At 52.0% G+C, this 17,928-nt stretch overlaps 7 protein-coding genes across 7 annotated transcripts; 4 read left to right on the top strand and 3 right to left on the bottom strand.

The window, feature by feature from the left end:
• Positions 1-2,026: 2,026 nt before the first annotated feature.
• GUITHDRAFT_164603 (hypothetical protein) lies at positions 2,027-3,498 on the bottom strand. The gene is made up of 8 exons (XM_005827655.1): positions 3,470-3,498; positions 2,996-3,202; positions 2,858-2,944; positions 2,765-2,810; positions 2,671-2,715; positions 2,499-2,608; positions 2,177-2,239; positions 2,027-2,124 (listed from the first exon to the last, which is right to left on the bottom strand). The coding sequence occupies exons 1-8, from the start codon at positions 3,482-3,484 to the stop codon at positions 2,062-2,064; spliced, it is 636 nt and encodes a 211-aa protein (XP_005827712.1). The 5' UTR covers positions 3,485-3,498; the 3' UTR covers positions 2,027-2,061.
• A 243-nt stretch (positions 3,499-3,741) lies between these two features.
• GUITHDRAFT_164604 (hypothetical protein) lies at positions 3,742-5,541 on the top strand (the record flags this gene model as incomplete). Its single annotated transcript, XM_005827656.1, has 11 exons — positions 3,742-3,755; positions 4,188-4,263; positions 4,310-4,354; positions 4,413-4,482; positions 4,533-4,680; positions 4,729-4,770; positions 4,827-5,009; positions 5,064-5,123; positions 5,206-5,290; positions 5,346-5,412; positions 5,478-5,541. Exons 1-11 carry the CDS (start codon positions 3,750-3,752, stop codon positions 5,539-5,541), a joined length of 846 nt encoding a protein of 281 aa, XP_005827713.1. The 5' UTR covers positions 3,742-3,749.
• A 2,119-nt stretch (positions 5,542-7,660) lies between these two features.
• Positions 7,661-9,646, top strand: GUITHDRAFT_164605 (hypothetical protein). Its single transcript, XM_005827657.1, has 2 exons — positions 7,661-8,156; positions 8,376-9,646. Exons 1-2 carry the CDS (start codon positions 7,773-7,775, stop codon positions 9,375-9,377), a joined length of 1,386 nt encoding a protein of 461 aa, XP_005827714.1. The 5' UTR covers positions 7,661-7,772; the 3' UTR covers positions 9,378-9,646.
• Positions 9,607-13,059, bottom strand: GUITHDRAFT_164606 (hypothetical protein; the record flags this gene model as incomplete). Its single annotated transcript, XM_005827658.1, has 10 exons — positions 9,607-9,782; positions 10,035-10,073; positions 10,304-10,345; positions 10,407-10,483; positions 10,908-10,950; positions 10,996-11,067; positions 11,262-11,357; positions 11,622-11,770; positions 11,905-12,181; positions 12,232-13,059. 10 exons carry the CDS (start codon positions 13,057-13,059, stop codon positions 9,666-9,668), a joined length of 1,740 nt encoding a protein of 579 aa, XP_005827715.1. The 3' UTR covers positions 9,607-9,665.
• Positions 13,060-13,931: 872 nt separating this feature from the next.
• On the top strand, positions 13,932-14,540 carry GUITHDRAFT_113267 (hypothetical protein; the record flags this gene model as incomplete). Its single annotated transcript, XM_005827659.1, has 2 exons — positions 13,932-14,111; positions 14,160-14,540. 2 exons carry the CDS (start codon positions 13,932-13,934, stop codon positions 14,538-14,540), a joined length of 561 nt encoding a protein of 186 aa, XP_005827716.1.
• A 209-nt stretch (positions 14,541-14,749) lies between these two features.
• GUITHDRAFT_113268 (hypothetical protein) lies at positions 14,750-15,628 on the bottom strand (the record flags this gene model as incomplete). The annotated part of the gene is made up of 6 exons (XM_005827660.1): positions 14,750-14,800; positions 14,849-14,893; positions 14,964-15,046; positions 15,224-15,326; positions 15,484-15,528; positions 15,584-15,628. The coding sequence occupies 6 exons, from the start codon at positions 15,626-15,628 to the stop codon at positions 14,750-14,752; spliced, it is 372 nt and encodes a 123-aa protein (XP_005827717.1).
• An 832-nt stretch (positions 15,629-16,460) lies between these two features.
• GUITHDRAFT_142600 (hypothetical protein) lies at positions 16,461-17,918 on the top strand (the record flags this gene model as incomplete). Its single annotated transcript, XM_005827661.1, has 4 exons — positions 16,461-16,685; positions 16,992-17,303; positions 17,575-17,772; positions 17,856-17,918. 4 exons carry the CDS (start codon positions 16,461-16,463, stop codon positions 17,916-17,918), a joined length of 798 nt encoding a protein of 265 aa, XP_005827718.1.
• Between the last annotated feature and the right edge of the window lie 10 nt (positions 17,919-17,928).

Consider the following 17,928-nt stretch of genomic DNA (forward strand, 5'->3'; position numbering starts at 1 on the left):
TTGGCGCGAGCGAGAGTGGTGGTGATGCGACCATGGCGGATGACTTCGGTGGTGAGGGAGCGAAGGAGAGCCTTCCTCTGATCCTGAGGCAGGCCGAGCTTGGCGACGCGCTTGCCATGGCGCATCATCTCTAGACTGGACAGGGCGCTGCTAGCTCCATTGCGGGAGGAAGAGACGGGGAGTTGGGGGCCAGCGAGGAAAGCTGCGAGGCATGTCAGTGTTACATGATGTGTGTGTCTTTTCGCCCTTCGTTTTCATCGTTTTCAAGCACTAGGAACAACAAGAAAACAACACATTATCGTTATCGTCATTTACATCGCTGTCTTCATCGCTGTCCTGGCATCATCGCCCAGATCGTCATGGTTATCATCATCAAAGAAATCATATTGCAGGTTGCAACAAATTTCTTCTTGTAAGTCACATCAGGAAAGCCGATGGCCAAGGCATCATGATTGGGTAGCATGAATACGAATGTTCATGCCTTCAATGAAACACACGATAGAGGCACACAAGAGCCTTTCATATGACAGCCATGAAGCTGTTCATTGTGTGTACAGAGTGATTCTATGTGAGCCCTTGCAAGCTTCGACATAAGATGAAGGGTTCGATGTCTCATGCATACACCATCAGGGCAGAAAAGGTCCAGTAGCACGACAAGAAACCAGCACAAAAAACACAGCAAACTGACTCATTCTTCCCGCCATGTCAACTCGATCCACCGTAAACTCAGCAGACAAATTAGCATGCTATGACGTCACTCATACCAACAGCACATCCATGCTCAATCTGAGAGAAGCAGCGAACATCGCAACGGACATGAAGGGGGTGGAGCCGATGATGCTCAGCTCCAGGACAGGCAAGTGAAGGGCATCATGCAAAGAATGAGCTGAGAGGCATTAAAGGGATGGAGAGTGTTAAAAGCAAGCATGACGTGCGGGGAGACATAGACGGGTTGAATACAACAGAAGGAGCAACAAGGCAGGGCAAGGCTGGGAAGCACGGGCTGGAACTGAGGGGGCGACGAGAACAAGAGAACACAGAGGGGGTTGAGGAGGAGGGATAAGGTGGAAGGGATAGGAAGGTTGGTAAGGAGAGCGATCGCGAATGGAGGAAGCGGGTATTGTCATCACCTGCTGCTGCGGGGAGGAGGAGGAGGAGAGCGGCAAAGCGCATGGCGGAGGCCGTCGTGGGGCCACGAGACCCTCGAGAGAAGGAGGGGTGGGGGTGGGGGGAAAGGCAGACGTAAGGTGGGGTACAAGAAGGTCTTATGGGGGGTGGGATCAGTTGATATGACAGGGTGGGTCTATTATGTCAGTTTGAGGGGTACAAATTCCGGATTGCAAAAGTGGGTGGTGGGTGATAAAAGGTGGGGTGATTGTGGGATAAAGTGGGGGTAAGGGTGCAAAGAAACAGGTCGGTGGGTGGGTGGTAATTGAAAGATAAGGTGGGGTAGGGTGGGTTTCTGATGCTTGAGAGGTGGGCGGAATTTTAAAACTAAAATACAAAAATATTTCTAAACTATAATACTTTTGATAAAGTGGTACAAAGAAAAAGTCGACGATGTTACTTATCATTTTAAACTTTTATAATAAATCTCGATAGGTGATATTTAAAAATAGAATAGTTGACTCTAAAATTTCTCGCTATCAAGAAACCTACAAATCAGTATTGAAGAGTTTGTAATGGTTTATGGTACTCTGAAAAACATTGTAGGCTCTGCTGATACTGGTACCGTACCGTACAGTACAGTACAGTACCGTTCAGTACCGTACCGTTCAGTACAGTTCAGTACATTACACAGTACAGTAGTCGTACGTAGAGTGGCAGTCAGTACCGTGACAGCACACTTCTTTCAAGTCACTGTGAGCGGGCCGGGCTGGACTCACAGTCCGAGTTGCGACACTCCGTCCCGTGACTGGTGACTTGACTCGGCACTTGAGCTCATGAGTCTGGCGGCTCCGGCCCGATTCCGAACTGGAAGTTGCCAGACCGTGCTGTGTCGGACCGTAAAGGCAGCAGCACCATCGGAGAGTTCAGAGCCTATATTACAATCGCCATACGCTAGTCCTTAGCGATTCCATCCACCGAATGCTGAAAGTCGCCGCCCTGCTCGCTATCTCCCACCTTCAAGTTCATAGAGTGGTAAGGGTGTGACGGTTAAGCAAAGGATTCTAACCTTTCCTGTCGGGAAAATGGAGCATTTACCATTCGAGTAGCATTCGTAACCCCAGGTGTTGGCCTGCTCAGAAATTCACAACCAAACAACAACCGAGTTTCGTTTGTAGTTGTTTCGGATAGAATACAGGTCAAAGGAGTCTATGGCGCTCAACACGAAGACAACACGAACAACGACGATGACAAGTGCAAAGAAGAAAGAATCCGATGAACACGAAGGAGAGCAGGAAGGAAAGATAGAGAGGCAGAGAGGCGGAGAGGAAGACAGGGAGGTAGGGAGAGAGGGAAGGCAGATCTGGAGCATTCAATGAGGTAAATCTCACCCTTGTATCCACAACCCTCTTGGAGGCTCCTGGTGGTCCAGATAGGCAATCTGAGTTCTGCGGGAAGTTGTACGTGTTTGAAAGCTTGCTCAGGCCGTCGGCATTCCCCTCTGCCATTCCGCAAAGTACCCATCAGTCTCCGCTACATCAACCTCGACGCTCCTTGTACAACCTGCGTACTCCGATCCCCCAGTCCAGTAGTTGACTTCACAATTTCCTGAAGCTTGATCAGGAGAGAGAGGAGGAAAGCTCTACTGTCCCATTACCATTGGTTGTGATCCTGCCGAAGGCATCGAAGTGTGCGGCACGGACCTGCTGCTTAGTTACCCATAGAATCACACTCCCATTTCCCCTCCTACCGGCCTCGCGTACTCTGGGAAGGGCCACAGAGATCGTTCGTCGTCGTTGAGCTTGTCCGACAGGTCCTCGAGGGCCTTGCCTTCAGCCTGGCAGGTGCAGTGAGAGGTCACAGAAGGAGCATCGATCTGTCCTCAGACCTCATTCTCCTTGTCGTCGTCAGTCTCATCTGAATCGGCCGCTGCCAGGAACGTTCCTCTCTTGACTACATGGATTTTCGGGTAGCTAAAGGGCTTTCTCCCCAGCAACGAGATCTCGGGGCTGCTCAATTCTGTCCGCCCACCCGAGATGATCAACAGGGCTGATATCAGCCCGAAGCCAATCACCCCCACTACCGGGCGAAGATCCTGACCACTACAAGTTAGGGAATATCGTTACTTTGCGTGCGTGTTAGCAAGTGAACGATGTGATGGAAAGACGGGCTAGGATTGAGTGTTGTGGTATAAGCACAAGGATCTGGCTGGTTGGAGGATAGGTAGTGACAGATATCAGCAGGCATATCCAAGCACACCCCCCCCTCTCATTCCTATGTCCTCCTCCCGTATCCTCCTTACCACTCACAGCTCCATCCTCCCTTCACCTCCCTCCTCTCCTAGCCATAGCCTCCAGCTTACCGCCGCAGCTGCCATTGCCCCTTCGCACTGCTCGTATTTCTGCCCTTTTCTTCTCCTAATACAGACTCTAGCAACATCTGCTGCCCCCTGATTTGGTATGTTTAAATTGTTTTACTTTCACTCATCAGTTCCAAAAATGGTAGAGAATACAGGGCTACAACATTTTAAAAACTGATGATATAAGTTTTAAAAAGGATATGTTGTACCAAGAATCACAAAAATGTATTATAGAAAGCCATTGTTGAGTGATACAGTACTCCAATTAGGTGTCCAACCCGACATGCCGGTAAGAACGAGCAAGGCAAGCGAGGGAGAAAGGAGAGGAGAAGGGAGGGAGAGAGGAGAGGAGGGCATGACTGGATCCCTTTGCTGGATCCGAGAAGTGGAGAATGATAGAGGGGAAGTTCAGGCAAGAGCTATGTGTGCTGGAACAAGGAGGAGCTATGCTGGAACAAGGAGGAGCCCGGTGATATTGTGGAAAAGAAGAGGAAGTTGAAGATCGAATTCTTGTGCAGCTGAGACAGTTGGCTATTTAGCTAAAATGTATCTCATCAAGATGGGTGATGTGATGATTGTGCTATGTCCAATAATGGGGCTGAGAAGCAAGTGAGGATGGTGTGGATGGGTGGTTTGTTTCGGAAATAAGAAGTATCATTTATTATTGCATGGATAGAGGATCCAAGCTAAGACTGACTGATAAAATCTTCTTTTCTGTCAGCCAAAATTTGGAAGCCTGGATGCCCTCCGTGGGAAGGATGAGGAGGAAGATGACGAAGAAGCAGAGGCATTTGCTGGTTGAGCAGAAATGATGGTTTGAGTTCGAAATGATGAGCGTACCAGGCGGCATTGGGCGTGGCGGGGGTGGAAGCGGGCAGAACGTCCTCGGTGCTCAACCTTGCCGTCTTTGTGCTGTACTGACTGTTGGGGTCGGCTGGACTCGCAGATCCAAGGAAGATCATGGATCGTGCGCGAGACATCGGCGCAGTTGCAGCTTCAGAGCACGAGTCCGGGAGGTTTGGCTAAACGTGTAGGTTCGAGGAGCGCCTTTGATTGATCTCCGCAGATCCCGCGCGTTTGTTGGCTCGGGTTTCTCACTCTCTGGGGAAAGCAATCAGCCCGTGGTCGTGAACGAGGATGAGACCAAGATCAAGCACACGATCACATTCTGGAAGGAAGGGTTCACGGTTGACGATGGTCCGTTGAGGAACTTTGTGAGTTTCCACATGTGAGCGTTTTTTCGTTGATGCCAAAGGGTTCAGGATGCACCTGAAAACGCAAGTTTCTTGAATGACATCAACAAGGTAACTTCGGGAGGTCCACGAGATGTCTCAAGTCCAAGCACCTTACTCGCTCTTAGGGAAGGCTCCCTCAAGAGTTTGCGGGTGAGAAGGGGGCGTACGTCAGTCTGATAAGTCGACATGGCGAGAGCCACAAAGAGTCCGCTCCTGCTGCTGCATCGGCGGCGAGATCGTTCACTGGACAAGGTCACTCGCTGGGAGGAGCAAGCAGCAGTGCGCAAGCTGCGGCAGCGAATGCAACGGTTAGCCCACCACGTGTCTCGACAGGAGGATGTGAACGCCTTGTGCCATGCCAGGTCCAACCCCCTTCGGTTTCCATCAATGTCAACGACGCCCAGCCTTCTACCACTCTGCAGGTAACTCTCGATACTGTGCTGAGCCTTAGCCGGGCTGTTTACAGCCAGGGATCATTGGCATTTTGAACTGTTTGCTTTACAGCTGCGCTTGCACGATGGAACCAGGCTCACTCAAAGGTTCAACTTGTCTCACACAGTTGAGAATGTCTATGAGTTTGTTGCTTCCGGTCCGTTGAAGCTCTTCTGCCCACTTTGCCTGCGTGCTGACGCTTGACCTCCCAGCTACTCCGGGATTAGAATTTGACCTCATGGTGTCCTTCCCCGTCAAAAGCTTGAGGATAGAAGCCAGGTGATGACCTACATGTAAGCGATGACCTGGAGTACTGATTTCTATTCCTCTAGACCATCGAACAGGCAAAATTGCAGAATGCAGCTCTCATCCAAACTCTACGTTGAAGCCTCTATCAACTTGCCATGATCAACCGTTGAGCAGTACTGTACGGTCAGTAAACTTTTGACGGAACTTCCGTTCGTGCGGGCCCGCCGCCACACCCCCCGGAGTCCACTCGGGAACATTGAAAGAGTGGTAAGGAAGAAGAGAGATGAAAAAAGGAATGTGGAGAAGACAAGAGAAGCTTGACTAGCAAGGATTGCAAACTTCGGACTTGACTTGACAAAGTGCTGTAAGATTTTCTAGACTCTTGCCTGATTTTACCCCTATGCTGTCTAGTACATCATCCTGTTCCCTTGTCTATGGTTAGTGGCACCGGACCCGGCGTAATCAAGATGTGATAACCTGAATATGGAATTCTGTACATTGATTCACAGTGTCTGTGATTCGTGTACAATCATCGAGTGCTTGCTCTGTTGAACAAGGCATTCCTCTGTAGACCCATGCGACAAGAACTCTACAGTTGCACGGTAGCATTACGAACTGACAAAACAAGACAAGATTGATTCGAAGAACAGAATTTATTGATACTTAAATTCATCTGCACATTGTTTCATTTGTGACCAGGTTTCTGTGCAATCGAAAGCGTTGTGGAAATATCATGACAGAGGAAGAAATCGAAGCGCAGAAGAATCATTCAACGTCATGAAATATGGAAATGCAATTGTCTATGCACTTGATCATGGATATAGTCATTCATGATCAACAACGAATCTGTACAGTCATCTATGTGGGCAAGTAAAGTCACCCTTTGTGCAAACGCCTCTTCATGCATCGTTCAACGGTTGAGTGAATGTCACCCTTGCCTCTATAGAAAAATGAAGTGCATGAAACCTGACCGTAAGACTAGAAGAATACAAAGTGATTGATGACATGAAAACACATTTCTAGACAGAAAAGTCGCTCAAGGTACAGCTGGATACAAATTTCTCACAAATCATGCATTTGAGCGCAACGTGCAACCCAAGTCAATTTGAAAGAAGGTCGATCGGAGTTGATTATGTTCAATGGTGTATCCTTTGTTCCTTACCTACCTGTTCATGAAAATTTTATCTTGTCTTGGAAGCATATTTGCAAGTACACTCGCGGATTGTTTGAACCAAAGGGCAAATATTCCATTACACGATGGATGATTCAAACCTTGGCCCAACCTGCAGAGTTGAGAAAGAAGCTCGATCATCCTTACAGGTCTGGTACGACATGTCCTCATTCCGACAGCATAGCACGGTTCCTATTACCCAAAGTTAAGTTAAAATTAGTACTGTTCGGTACAGTTTTAAATCTCCTTGAGGTAACCGGGTCCGCCCCAGTCAAGTAGTAAACTCAGTCTGCGCCGCGAGGCCCCCAATAATGGACAGAGACATTTTAAAAAACAGTCAACACTGTATATGTGTTTTAATTTGTAGCAATCTTGGTACGCAAAATCTTTCACTACGACTTGAAATCAAAAAAGAACAAGAATGCTGTACAAAAGTTTTAGTCAAAGCGATGTAAAACGAACAGGTGGAAGGAGGAGGATATAGAGTGGGTGGGGTGGTATTGAGAGACCTGTCTCGGGGTGGGGTCGGTAAATTAATCGTTTCACAATAAATAGGCCTGGGAAAGGAGGGGGTTATTACAAAAGGAAAGAGGGGGTGATACGAATGAATTTGGTATGGAATTGGAGCAATGAGGGGTACTGGTAGTCAGGACCCACCCCCAACCACATGGCCTTTTGCTCCGGTGTATGCGCAACTGGGGGAGGAGAGGAGAGGAGGAGAGGAGGAGAGGAGGAGAGGAGGAGAGGAGGAGAGGAGGAGAGGAGGAGAGGAGGAGAGGAGGAGAGGAGGAGAGGAGGAGAGAGGGAGCAACATGAGAAGAGAGCAGAGAACAGAGGGAAGGTGAAGGTCGAAGATATGCGCTGAGCAGGGGCTGCTGGCGGCGATATGGAGGAAATGGAAGCAGCGGGGGAGGCGGCCGACTCAGCAGAGAGTAGAGGAAGGACAGGATGAAGAGGGATAGAAAAGGTTTGGAGAAGAGGGATGTAGCTAGAAGTTCGAGTAGGTGTGTTAGATAGAAGTTTGACCAGGTGTGTTAGATAAGAGCGCAGGGTATGAGCTGTGAGACTCTGGGCGTTGATGAGTACTGACAAGTCGTGTGCTTGCTTAGGTTTGGGGTCTACCTGGGGACTTGTATCGTGAGGAGAGGAGGGGCCATGGGAAATCGTCAAGTTTTGTCTCAGTATTCTGCTCTTTGAAAGTGAAGGTGTTGCTGCTGCGATGAGTATGTGGGAGGACCAGCTCTATGCGCAGGGCAGTAGCAACAAGGAAGCGCTGGATTTCTCGATGTGGGAACTAACTACCGATGACAAGAATCATGCTCCCTTTGGCGAGTTCAATGCTCCTCAAGATCGGAGAAATCAGCCTGTAGACTTCTTTGACTTCCAGTTCGTCAACAATCAAGATTTTCAGAGAGCTCATGTCGAGCCGCCAGTCTTTGCAGGTGCGATTGCGCCGCCCGAGGTGCCGTTGGCCGTGTCGCACCACAACAGGAAACGGCCGCTGCCGGACGACGACTGGTGTCTTGCCATCTCTGATGAACTGCAGAGGAAGAACGAGCTCGACGCGCTCATCCTTGCTCAGGGACGGGACCAAGGAACACCGGTCTCAGTGGATGGGTCACATGTGGGGGAGAGGAAGAAGCAAATGAACTCAAGGGTGAAGTACCGAGAGGCCTGCGGGCACTGCAGGAGGCGGAAGCTCAAGTGCGATTACATGCTGCCCTGCGCCAACTGCATCATCGCTGGTCAGCCGGAGCTGTGCAGCACCAACAACAGCTCGACTGGCATCGTGTCAAACGTTGAACGCCCGCTGTTGACGCAGAATTACGTCAGAATCTCAGTGGACAACTACGAGAACCTGATGCTGATGAAGAAGGCGTCGGAGGCGATCGGCCTTCACTTCACGCTCCTCAGGCTGGCGAGGGAGGTTGGGTTCCCGGTCAGTGAGTTCCTGCAAGCCTACAAGATCCTCCCCGACGGAATCAAGTCAGCCATCCACGAGGGGATCCGCTCAATCCAGAACCTTGCCCGGGCGCGACTGAGCAAGAGGCTGCAAGATGGCTACGATCCGAGGATAGAGCAGGAGCTGGAGGTGAAGCAGTCGGTGGGAAGGATCTCGGGGATGTGGTTGGGAGACGAGCAGGAGAACGTCTGGAAGGAGGGAGAACTGGATGATGACTTCTGGGGTCACGGAAGGTGGATCTGTGTGGAGTACGACGTGAACACGAGCATGAGGAAGAGCTGCAGGATGGGGCGGGAGTACGCGGCTCTCTTCGGGATCCACTCGGAGGAGTGGCTGGCCCGCTTCGCAGAGAACCAGGTCCCGATCTACACGTCGCAGATCATGTTGCTATGCATCTTGCTTGAGGCTGTTTTCAACTGCTCCTCCACCACCCTCGTCCGTTACTGGAGGGTGCAGCAGTTCCCGAGGAACGGGCAGGAGCCTTCCAACCTGCTCATTCGGTGCAAGATCGTTCAAGTGTTTGACTCCCAGGGGAGGAAGACGCGATTCAGCATGGTGTTCGATCAGGTGTCGGACGAGGAGTACTACCGGGAGGCGAGGGAGGCAGGAGGGAACGGGTTCCTGGACCTGGTCATGGACCACAGGAAGCGGCAAGCGAACCTGCTTGACAACTTCAAGAGGGAAATGCAGTTCATGGGGAAGATAGCGTACATGAGGAAGAACAAGATGGGCAAGAGCATGCTAGAGGAGCTTGAGAAACAGCTGAAGATCCGCACGGAGGAGATTGTGCAGGAGACTGAGAAACTGAAGCTCGACGGTCGTTCTCCCAGCGAACTGTCTACGGCCTCCACGGTGTCATAGGCACGAGGAGGACGAGGCTGACGGTTGTTGATGAATCCAAGGCATGCGGATTGAGACGAAGCCGCCCAATGTGTTCCGCAAAGCTTGGACACTACTTGTATCATGTAGCTATGGTGATGGTGATGGTGATGGTGATGGTGATGTTGTAGCAGAAGGGAAGAGGAAGAGGAGGATGCGGGCATGTGGATATCACTCTCTCCAACAGATTTTTGCAGGAGAGATGTGCTAGGATAAGTTTTTCTGTAATGAGAGTGAAGACAACGAGACTGAGCGGTATAAGTGAGATGCTCAGAGATCGGGGGACCGTTGAGCGGCGATGTTGTGCTGCTTGAGTACTTCCTTGGTCGCTGCGATCGCTTCCTTCCTCCTCAGCACCACAGTCTGGGTGTGGGAGAGGCCGAAAACCTGGAGGAGAAGGTGCAATAAGCAAGATGTATGTGCAAGAATTTGTGTCAGACGTATGAGCAAAATCTTGAGCAAGATTTTGAAAGCAAGATGTATGTTGATGTTGTATGTTCATGTTGTACATACAAGTTTTGTGTACAAGTTGTATGTGCAAGTTGCATGTACAATTTGTGTGTAGTTGTGTGTACAAGTTGTGTGTACAAATTGTGTGGGATGACGATTAGGTGAAACATCAGCAAGTCTTTCTCTTACCAAGAACTCGTCCGTGCAACTTTCAACGAGTTCGTAGAGCTGGTGACAGAAGAGACAAACATGTCAGAGGAGAATAAGAAATGGGGATTGGGGCAAGGGATAAAACATGGTTGAAGGGGGGGAAGGATGGGGAAGAGCTTTTCATTGACAGGGAGCAAGTAAAATACAGAGGAGTGAAGAGAGATGGAGGAGGACGAAGAGGAATTTGAACAAGGAGAGGAGGAGGAGGAGGAGGAGGAGGAGGAGAGGAAGAATGAAGTTCTACATACATGCTTCAGGTTGAGGACTTTTTTGCCGTTGAATGTGTCGAGCTACACGAGGAAGTCAGCATGAAAACAGAGCAGTCACAAGAGCAGTCCCTAGGAAACTTACCTTAATGTTCCTGATGCCGTCGTAACCAGAACAGATCTCTGCTGCCAGAATCTGCGAAAGAACGACAACTTCCTCACCTGCACCATCAACAACATGAGATCAAACTAGGTGAGATCGAAACCAATGCCTCGGCATTGCTATCCCCATCATCATCTCCACCATTATCGTCATCGTCATCTCCATCATCATCTCCATCACAATCATCACTATCACTATCATTATCACTATCATCATCACTATCATTATCACAATGACCGTCATCATCTCCACCATCACAATCATTATCACAATCACCATCACCATCACCATCACAATCACAATCACAATCACAATCACAATCACCATCACAATCACCATCACCATCACCATCACCATCACCATCACCATCACCATCACCATCACCATCACCATCACCATCACCATCACCATCACCATCACTATCACCGTCATCACCATTACCATCACCGTCACCATCACTACCACCATCACCACCATCATCACCTTCCACACTCTGAAATCTCTCATCGATGGCAGCCAGCAACACCTGACACCAAGTCAACCAGGCTCCCTCCGACAACCGATGGCTCACATTCGGAGCTTTCTCGTAATATCGCTTTCCAAACTCGTGCAGCATGTAGTTCAAGGTAAGCGGGACAAACACCTGAACATGTGCGGGTGAACAAAGTTTGTTACTGTCGAGATGCGACGGAGCGGAGAGGGGTGCAGTTTAAGGAGAAAGGAAAGGAGGGAGGAACGGAAGAAGGGAGGAAGAGGAAGGGAGGGCAAGGGCGAGGAGGGAGAGCGAATAAGAGAAGCTGCAGTGCGGGGGAGCGAGGTAGAAAAACAGTGACGTACCATACAACCGACAATATAATATCGGGGAGCAACGTCGTAAACACACTCGGGGACGAAATACTTTGGGGATTTCAACACGACGTTCTTCTTGCAGACCTGGTGGGATGGATGTGTCAGGAGATGGAGAGAAAGAGGGAGGGAAAGTGCAGCATGACGGTAAGACCGCAAGGAAGGCAAGGAAGTGAAATCCAGCACAACAGACACAGTTATGGTCCGTTATCGCATGATGTTCTCTGACATGAAAGGCAACGAGAAACAGAAAGTTCAAAGACATCAGAGAGAACAGGGGAGAGAAAACGAGCAAGACAGTATGGTGAACAGGAAAAGAAATTCCATGATCAAGACAGCGACGGTTCTTACCTTCCTGCCTCTCAACAGTGTGATCTCACAAACATCGTCAACAAACTTCTGACTGATCAGATGGGCAAATGCCAGCCTCTCCATCATCCTGAACTTGATCGTCCCGTCGTCTGCTATTGAGACTCCGTCGATCGCCAGCAACGTGTCGCCTGCCAGCCTCGTCATCTGCCAGCCCTCCATCCTCTCTCCTCCTCTACTCCTCCTCCTCCCCCTCCCTCTCCCCCTCCGCCTACTCTGAGTGGGGCTCCTCCTCCCCCTCCCTCCCTCCCCTTCTCCTCCTCACCTGTCTGCAGCGTGTCCGGCGAGTGCCGCGTCTGGTCTACCTTACACACCATGATCCCCGACCTGTCCAGCTCCCGCGGCAGCTCGCAGTTGTCGATACCCACGAAATCCCTCAGGTGCTTGTTCTCCAGCGGTGCCCAGGTGATCCCCAGGGTGACGAACCCTGTGTACCTCTGGTTCCGCTCGATGTCCGTCAGGAAGTGATTCACCACTGAGCAAGGGATGATGTACCCCACGTTCTCAGCGTCCTCCCTCCCCTGGAACGCGACTCCGATCACCTTGCTGCTGTCGTCGCACAGCGCCGGCCCCCCGAGTTCCCCGCGTTCACCGCCGCGTCGATCTGCACGCACAGCAGGTTGAACCCCGAGTGCGCGTACTCGTGCACGTCCACCCTCGACACGACCCCAGCAGTTACGCACAAGTTGTCTCCTCCAGTCGGGAACCCGACCACAATCACGCTCTGCTGGAGCTCCGGCACGTCGCCGAACTCCAGCGCCTTCGTCCCCACCCAGAAGTCTCCGTCCTCCACCCCAATGATCGCCAGGTCACACTCGTGACCGACGAACAGGACTCGAGCTGGGTACTTCTTCGGGATCCCGTGTCGCTGCACCAGGACCCAGTTCTGGTTCGCCACGTTGTGCGCGTTGGTGAGGATGCGATGGCCTGAGATGATGAAGCCGCTCCCCGTTCCCTGCCGCTGCCGGCGCATCTGCCATGGCTGCGAGAAGTGCGGCTCCGTTGTCCATGCAAACACCTTGACCACAGACGCAAAGCCTGTCTGCAGCGCCGCCGTAGGTGTCGCATGCTTGGCCGTCTCTGCGAGCAGCTTGCTGACTCCTCCCACAGAGATCGAGGCTCCTCCCAGAGCTCCAAGAGCAGGAACGGAAGCGATGGAGGAGACGGAGGACGGGCCTGCTCCAGCCTCCAGCTCCTCGTCCTCGTCCTCCTGCATCTCATCCTGCCGCACATCTCTCGTCACAACAGGTTTCCCCTCGTTTGCGTTGTGGAGGGAGCTGGAGAAACCACCTCCCTGCGATCCTCCTCGCAGATGCCGAACGATGCTGAAGGGCTGAGGCGAAGGAAGCGAAGTGGAGAGGGGAAAGTAACCGTTGGAAAGGGCGACGAAGAGGAGGATAGCGAATCTTGACGAGAACATGGTGCGACGCCAGAGAGAACTGAAAGGAAGGCAAGAGATGGCCGTAGAGAAGTAGCGAGAGGAAGTGACAACAGATACCAGACGATCTGAGCTGAAGAAGGTTTGGAACCACTGGGAAGGGGAGGGGAGGTGAACAACCGGAAACAAAAGCTCCTGATGGCTGGAACGGGAGACTAGGACAAGGACGACGGCAGGAGAGGTCCTGTGCTAGTCATGCGTTGCGTTGAGGTATCGTGGGAGAACTTTGACGGTCAACAGATGCAGAGAGCAGAAAGAAGAAGACGTGAAGAGGAGAATGTGGCAGGGGTACGAGAGAGAAGTGGAGGAGGAGGAGGGCGAGGAGGGGAAGGGAGGAAGAGGAGGAGGAGGAGCACAGGTAGACAGGAAGACAGGAAGACAGGGAGGGAGGGAGGGAGGGAGGGAGGAGTCGCCGAGAAGTCGCCGATGCGTGGGCAGCTATGAAACCCCTGCGGCGGCCATGCGGCAAGGGTATCCGCGATTATCCGCCAGAGTATCCGTGAATGTATCCGTAAAAATCCTAAAAATGATCCGCAAAAAATGCAGGCAGCAGTGCAGGGAGGGAGAGAGCTGCTGGATAGTCGAGGAGGAGGAGGAGGAGGAGGAGGAGGAGGAGGAGGACAGAGGAGAGACAGTGAGAGAGCAAGGAGGAGGGACGGGGGGTGTTGGGAGGATAAGAGAGTGATCGGACATGGAGGGGGAAGGTAGCGGCGCAATGAACTGTGGGGAAAGCAGGGAAGGAGGGAGGGGAGGGGAGGGGGCTACTCCATGAGACCGCAACGATGGCAAGACTGAGATCGAAATGATGCTTGGTGATGTTGCTTGCTGCCAGGAAAGCTCTCCCATCGTCGGGCATGCGGCCTACCCTGAACCTTGAGGTGTTCTTAGTTTGTGTCCTATCGTGCGCACCCTACGTGCATCCCCTGTCCTTCCGTCCGTCTGCCATTGGAGCATCGGGATGCCTGTGGAGCCACTTGCGCAAAGATGCTCTTGGAAGCAGGCTTATCGGAGGTAGTCTCGGACCCAAGACGATGGTGACGTTGTGAGGGGATGGGCGGTCAGTATTGACACACTGCATGCAGTTATCGTCCAAGTACAGCCCGCGCGATGAGATCTTCAAGAAGGCGCTGCCTAAGGTCGACATGGGCTGGCGGCGCATATTCTCTGGCAGCTTCAACGTCTTCTGCCTTTGTCTGTTCATCGCTGGAATGAGCATGGATAGAAACCTTTACCGCCTCATAGCGGGTCAGATCACCGTCCTCGATTTCCTCACCGTCACTTCGAAGGAGATGCTTGAGACGACTGTCATGCTGTATCATGCGGGTTGCTCTACAGTCTCTCGCTCCTTCCAGGATGGCAAGGAATGGTGTGCGAAGATGATGGGCGACGAAGCCCGTTCAGCAAGAGAAGGTATACAGAAGCAGTTCCCTCCTGGTTCCATTGGGAACCCGCTGCCTAAGTGACGGGCATGTCAACAGAGCTTCCTGTTCCAGACAAGCAGACGCTGAGGGACCATTCTATAGCTAACCACACTGCTGTGTTATGTTCAGATCACGTCACACGCCTCATCATGTATAGTTTGCCATCTTTAAATTTACAAGAAATTAATTCAGAACGACTCCGACCCTTAGTTTGCAAGAGAGGTCCAGAGCTCAGAAAGCAAGAGCATCTCTCAGGGCGACAGATGGTACTGGGTAGGGGTAGCGTGCGTAGGAAGAGCAGACTGCGGGGAGCGAATGAGTCAAGTCAAAACACACGGCTCAGCCGTTACCTGCAAGTAGGTATTCCCATCGCAGTCCGTGCCGAAAAGTCCGCACTGCGTAAAGACAAGGAGCAAGCGCAAGTCAGTCACCAAACAACCGAGTGAGACCAGTAACAGCACTCACGTCAGAGATCGCCGGAACCTTAGAAAGCAGGGAGTTGGCGTGCCTGTTGGTCAAGACTTGTGTGTGCGCGTGCATGGGGTGGCCTGCAACACGAAATTAGAAAGGTGAAGTCAGGGAAACACTCTCCAGCAAGATCGAGGGCAGAACACAGCAAGGAGTAGAGCAAGGGGGTAGCTGATCGCGAGAAGGAAGGAGGGGAGGTGGAGCTGGTTAGAGGAAGCAGCAGAGAGCCGATGGTATCAAGGATGTGGATGTCCAACCGGATGATCTCCCCCCGAGATCGAAGTCAGAGAGCTGGGAGAGCGCCGCTGCATTCCTTCGCTCGTCGCGTCCCTTGAGGGCGTACATTGCAGCGTAGAACATCTGTCAACCATTTAGGTCAGAGCTTGATCGCTCCAACTAAGTAAGGACACATGCGCTAGCTTCGATCGTGGTGATTTCAAAAATCACAGCTATGAGCTAATAGATCCTATTCTACCCCTTTGAATCCCGGACTGATCAGTTAGGTATACGGTTCAACCAGGAAGCCCATAATGAAGATGAAGTAATGGTTGTAACAAAGGTTCTCACAAACGCATTCAGCTTTCATGAACCATCGATGTCTTTCTCTCCCCCCGCACCGCCCTACTTGGTCTCTTTTGTGCTCGCTCCTCCGTTCCTAACATTTCACTTCAGACTCTTCCACTTGACTTTTGCTTTCAACTCCGCATGTGGTCCTCTTCCTCGCCTTCGATCTCTTCTCCTTCGTCAGGCATAACCCCCTCTTCCATGCCCTCTTCTCTTCCTTCTCTGTCGCTCCCCTCCTCCTTCTCTCTCGCTCCTCTCCTCCTTCTCTCTCGCTCCTCTCCTCCTTCTCTCTCGCTCCTCTCCTCCATCTCCAGTGCTCTCTTGGAAGCGCCATGTTCTAATTCGGACAACCGTTACTTGTCTCATGTTGACGTTACAGTCGCAGTCGTTACGTAACCGTTACAGAAGTCTTTCGTCGAGGGTGGGGGTAGTTTGAGTACCGGTACATTTATGATCCCTTGTGAGTCATACCCCTGGGTTAGCCATATACCCTACCCCTAACGTGGAGAGCTATTTGCGGTCAACCGGGTTCCATGCGGCTCCCCGACAGCGATCATGCAAGGCAAGCAAAATCCTCCTCCTCGTCTCCCCGCCACATCATCATCCTCCTCCTCCTCGTCCTCCTCCTCCTCCTCATCGTCCTTGTCTTCCCGCCACACCATCCTGCGCTACATCATCATCATCCTCCTCCTCCTCCTCCTCCTCTTACTCTTCTTCCTGTTCATCGTATTCTCTCAGACTATAGTTCCAACCCTCATCATATCCTCATCCTCTGTCAGAACTACACTGGTTTCTGATGATGATGCTGCTTTTCCTCTTGCCTCGCAAGATCTTCCTCTCTTCCTGTTCTACCTCTCTTCAAGTGACGTTCCATGTAGCTCGGGGCATGTGCTTGCGGACAATCTCGACGCACAACCGAGGAGGAAGCGGATGCTTTTCTTTTCCACCAGCAAGGCCGACCTGGGCTTGACGCTCATCGTGGCAGCAGTCCTCTCGCTTCTCACCCTTGTTATCTTCAAGCTCGACAACGACGTCAAGTTGCTCGAGTACAACAAGGATATGAGACAAGGAAACTGTAAGGTGTTGTCGGCAGAGCTGCAGCATGTGTCAGTGCCGCAAGGTCCCCCCGATGTTGATATCCCCGACGAGGACAAGGTAAAGTACCTCGTTGCCTTCCTCCCTTCCTCTCTCCCCCACCACTTCCTCACTCCTTCCCTCCTTGCTCCCCCTCCCCGTCCTTCCTACAGCGTCTTGCATCTTGTTCTCTTTCACCTACACTCTACCTATCCTCCTCTTCTCCCCTCCCTCCTTTCGCCTCCCCTTCCTTGTTTTTCCCTCTCTCCCCCTGTCCTCTCCTCTGCCTCTACCTGCCCTTGTCGACCCCATGATCTCACCTCCTGCCCTCTATCTGACCTCCTGCCACTCAAACCTGCGCTCTCTACCCTTACGCTCCATTATCAGTGGCGAGGAGAGGTGATAGTGGAGGTCGACCCTGGCGACGGAGCAAACTCCTTCCAGGTCCCAGTGCACGACACGTTGGAAGGACAGTTCTCCTCAGTCAAGGAGTATCAGGAGCAGTGGTTGCAGCGGCACCAAGAGGGGAAGCAAGAGGTTTGCTACTACGGCATGTTCCACGGGCACATGGCGGCAGTGTTCGACCTGCAGGCTGCGTTGACCAAGGTGAACGGCAGCTGGGGAGAGGACCACAGCTCGTTCAGCATGCACGTGGCCAAGGTTGTAGTCGGGTTCTTCGCGCTGCTGTTCGTCGGCCTCGTGAGTTTCAAGAATCCCCCGTCTCACCCACCCTCTCCTTCTCCACCACCACCACGATATCCTCCTTCTCCTCCTCCTCCTCCTCCTCCTCTTTCACCAACACCCCCTCCTCCTCCTCTCCCTCCCCCTTCACCTCTCCTCCTCCTGCTCCTCCCACCTCTACTTTTCCCTTACCTCCCCATCCTCATCCTTGTCCTCATCGTCATCACTACCTCCTCCACTGCCTCCTCCTCCATCATTCCAACTTCCGCCATCGTGAGCTCTACCCCAGGTGTTGATCAAACTTCTAGTCGGCAAATGGGATTCGCCCGAAGATGAGGAGTATCAGCAGCTGCGAGAGGATAAAGAGGATGCTGTCCCTCCTTACGGGTCCGACGGGACGCGAGGAGGAGGGGAGGAGGAGCGGCTGCAGCGGGTTGTGGTGGACCTGCAGGAGGAGAGGAGAGGGAATGTCGAGACAGGGCGATCGGTACGTCTGATGTGGCTAGAGGAGGAGGAGGAGGAGATGGAAGTAGGAGGAGGAGGAGGAGGAGGCCTGACTCGGTCGTTCAGTTGATACTGCAAGGAGGGACGCCTAGATCGGATGGGTTGGAAGAGGTTCCTTTGCCGAGATGACGGGGGATTT

Source organism: Guillardia theta (genome assembly GCF_000315625.1).
Source record: "Guillardia theta CCMP2712 unplaced genomic scaffold GUITHscaffold_65, whole genome shotgun sequence".
Lineage (NCBI taxonomy): Eukaryota > Cryptophyceae > Pyrenomonadales > Geminigeraceae > Guillardia > Guillardia theta.